The sequence below is a fragment of the Microtus oregoni genome, unplaced genomic scaffold (genome assembly GCF_018167655.1).
Source record: "Microtus oregoni isolate MIOR12 unplaced genomic scaffold, Mior012 000056F_ref0000123, whole genome shotgun sequence".
Lineage (NCBI taxonomy): Eukaryota > Metazoa > Chordata > Mammalia > Rodentia > Cricetidae > Microtus > Microtus oregoni.
The window spans coordinates 8,098,810-8,102,763 of record NW_024543832.1 but is presented as its reverse complement, the minus strand read 5'-3'; the positions used below and the strand labels follow the sequence as shown (position 1 = coordinate 8,102,763).

At 46.8% G+C, this 3,954-nt stretch overlaps 1 protein-coding gene across 1 annotated transcript; it reads right to left on the bottom strand.

The window, feature by feature from the left end:
* Positions 1-734: 734 nt before the first annotated feature.
* LOC121438625 (olfactory receptor 10G2) lies at positions 735-2,839 on the bottom strand. The gene is made up of 2 exons (XM_041638950.1): positions 1,903-2,839; positions 735-939 (listed from the first exon to the last, which is right to left on the bottom strand). The coding sequence occupies exons 1-2, from the start codon at positions 2,837-2,839 to the stop codon at positions 854-856; spliced, it is 1,023 nt and encodes a 340-aa protein (XP_041494884.1). The 3' UTR covers positions 735-853.
* Between the last annotated feature and the right edge of the window lie 1,115 nt (positions 2,840-3,954).

Genomic DNA, 3,954 nt, shown 5'->3' with positions numbered 1-3,954 from the left:
AAAACCAAAGAAAACCAACAGCATAAAGGAAAGAGACGTCTTCCTGTTTGATGTTCTCGTCCCAGCAGCTAATTAGGAGGCGTGCTGTGCGGTGGAGAAGCACAGCTTCAGAGTGTACGGGTACGGGCCATTTGGGTTTTTCATCTGGTAATTGTTCAGGAAGCCCAATGTCTCCAGGGCATCGCTCTTAGAATCCCACTCCAGCAGCCCAGAAGAGCTGCGTTCGCTTTTGCCTGAAAATACTTTCACAGAGGTTGGCCGCTTCACTCCCAGCTCATCGCAGATCTCAAAGAAGTTCTCCTCAGTCACCTCCAGGGGAGCATTGAAGAAGTGCAGTACATTGCTAGGGTGCTGGATGCGGTTCTTGGCTGCCTGCTCTGGGGTGGAGAACCGATTGTTCCTTGACTCGCTGAAGTCTTTGTAACTGCAGGACCCGTCTTCTAGCCCGTATGACTGGCCAGGCATAATGGCTGGTTGCTTGGAAACACAGACATTCATCTTCTGCCCAAACATGAAGTTGTTGTTAAGGTGAGTAATGGCTCGGTCCACAGCATAGCCATCAGCCATCTCCACCATGGCGGCCCCCGGCTTGCTTTTCATAAATTTCACCTTCTCCACATTGCCATACAAGCAGAAGACATTGAAGACTTGATCACAGTTCATCTTAGATTGATCCAAGCCATAGACCATGAGCACAGGGCTGTCAGCGTGCGGGCCATAGTCGGGTGGTGGGGGAGGGGGTGGGGGATGACCATACTGGGGACCATAGCGACTTGGGCCCCGACGGTGACCCCCCACAGGTGGGCCCGTCCTTCTCCCTTCGTAGTGAGGTGGGGGGGGCCCGTAGCCCTCATCATGGTAATGGCTGTGGTACCCACCATGGGGCCCTCCATATTCTGCGGGATGATCTCCCAGGAGAGGGGGCTGCCGCTGGCGTTTGTTGGGATTACTGCCAGGGTCACCTTGTCCACTGAGGTTGGGGTTTGTGTAGTCCCAAGTATCTTGATCATTCTTGAACACATTTAAACGGGTAGGCTTTGCATACTCGATCTTCAGAGTGTAAGCGCACATGGAGGGTGAGCAACAGGAAGGGGCCATTAATGATTACCCTACTTAGATTTCTGTTGCTGTGATAAAAGACTAACCAAAAGCAACTCAGAGGAGGAAAGAACCTGTTTGGCTTACAGCTTGTAGTCCATACCAAGGGAAGCTGAGTCAGGAACTCAAGACCCGAAGCTTACTGGCTAGCACAATAACCTTCCTTACATTACTCAAGACCACTTCCTCAGGGATGGCACTGTCTACAGGGGGTAGGCTCTCATCTACCAATTAGCAATCAAGAAAATGCCACACAGAAATGTCCATAGGCCAGTCTGATAGGCACAAGCCTTCAATAGAGGTTCCCTTCTCTCAGGTGTATCAAGTTGACAGCCAAAATTAACTACCAGCATGATTCAGGATCTTCAAGTTCAACTCCTTGGAAAATTTATACTATGGAAAAACAAAACCCACAGAATTTGGAGAGGCCTGATGAAGGACAAAGGCAGTGAAAGCAGGTGTCTGGTTAATATTGTTTTATTTTTCTTTCAAGGCTTCTGATTTAATGATGGACTTGCCTTAGCAAGATGTAGACATAATAGTGCCAGTCTCAGCCTTTAACAGAACATTTTCTTTTTTCAAAAGGTTGTTGGAGATGGTGGAAGTAAGGTGTCCATTTGGTTATAAAACATCTAGAATGAAAAGATTATGATAGGAAGTTTCTTTCAATTTTAATTAAACTCAGTTTGGTTTAAACCATTGTCATTGTTGGGCATTTGTCCCATGAGGAGCAGTACTTAAGGAAAAGACAGTGCTGATGGCGCATGTGGTGCCCGAGCCATGGCTACTTCTCTCCACCCACATTCCTTTTTCCTGCTCTTAGCCTCTTCAGAGCAGACTTCACATCCTGGTTTCTCAGGGTGTAGATGAGGGGGTTCAGTAATGGAGTGATAACAGTATAGAACACAGCAACGGCTCCATCCAAGGGGCTCTTGGAGCCTGCTCGAAGGTAGATGAAGATACAGGGGACATAGTAGACCGTGACCACTGTGAGATGGGAGCCACACGTGGAGAAGGCACGACGCCTCCCATCAGCAGTGCGTATCTTCAGGATGGCGAGAACTATGTTGGCATAGGACAGCAGGATCAGCATGAAGCAACTGGCGGCCACTACCCCAATGTCCACAAAGGTCACAAGTTCATTGACTGTTGTGTCAGCACAGGCCAGTCTCAACACTGCAGGAATATCACAGATAAAGTAATCTATCTGATTGGGCCCACAGTAGGGCAACCGGAAGGTCAGGCTAGCTTGAATAGACCCATGGATGGAGCCAGCTACCCAAGCTCCAGCCACTAAGATGGTGCATAACTTTCCATTCATGAGCACAGGGTAGCGAAGAGGTTGGCATATTGCCAGGTACCTGTCATAGGCCATCAAAGTGTAGAGGAAGCACTGAGTACTGCCTAGGAAGTGGAAAAAATACAGTTGAGCTACACAGCCACCAAATGGGATAGCTTTGCTGGCAGGAGTGAAATTTAAAATAAGCCGAGGAACGATGACCGAGGAGAGCCACATGTCCAGGAATGAGAGCACACCTAGAAGAATGTACATAGGACGGGCATGCAGCTTGGGGTCAGCCCACACAGTGAGCAGAATGAGCAGGTTTCCCAGCTGTGTCAGGATGTAAATGAGGAAGAAGACCAGGAAGAGGAAGATTCTTAGGTTTGGAGGGTGAACCAAGCCGAGGAGAATGAAATCTGTCACCACAGTGTCTAGCGACGTGTTTCTGTTTCTTCTCATGTCTTAGCCTGCTAAGATGAATCATGAAGTTAGACAAGGGACTACAGTAGGGGGTGGAGGTAAGGAAATGTTTTGTTTGATGATTATTGGCTGACAGGAGAGAAATACATCTGTGTAAAATTGTTTTGAAAGGAAAGAAACCCTCTAGTGGCTGGCTCTTTTGGTAGATGTATGGAACCTCATGCTCAGTGAAAGGCACCAAGAAAGAGTATTGTATAGATCAGGGAAAAGGAGAACCCCTGACCCATAGGATGGACCAATAAATCCATCCAGAGAGTTACTGCCCCGATCACACGCACTCTCCCTCGATCTCGCTGCAACGCTGCGTTTGTGTCTTTGGCTAAGAACCACAAATCCTCACCGCAGCGTGTCTGGCTCTTCTTCATGACTGCATCAGCTCTCACCTAGTGTTTGGTCACTACGTGAGACTGAAGGCTCTCCTGAAGTGCGCTCTGACACCTGCTTTGTCAATTAATCTTTCCTCCGTAGACCAGGCTGGCCTCAAACTCACAGAGGTCTGCCTGCCTCTGCCTCCTAGGTGCTGGGATTAATGGTGTGCAACACCACTTCCCAGTTCATTAGTCATTTTCTATTAGATTAAAAGTGATAATTTGATTTTGCTTGTGGTCAGCCTTTGTTATTATAAATATGGATCTAGTTTTGTTACAACAAATTCCAGAGATCACTCATCCTCTTTATCATTTCAGGATATCATTTACTTTTATTGATTGAATTACTTGTCCATTGGTTTAGATTGAATTTTGTAAAATACAGAATTACGAAGGACTTTTTATTGTTTGTTATAAATGCATTGACTAACACATGGTTGTTAGCAAGCTTGTGCATGTATATACACAAAGCTCCATTTGTCATCCTTCAACTCCCCTTAAAGAGCGGGAAAGATTTCAACTAGATGGCGAGGAAGCTAGAGCAGTGCTTTCACATCTGCTTCCTGTTTGCCAAGAAGCGTTCACCACATGTTTCTACTGTAAAGATTCTCCCAGAACACAGGGCTAAGCAGACACAGACTAGACTGTAAGCCAAATAGACATCTAATATCAGTGTGCTCCCACTTAAACCTGGGGTATTTTCATGATATGTTTTATGAAACTTCA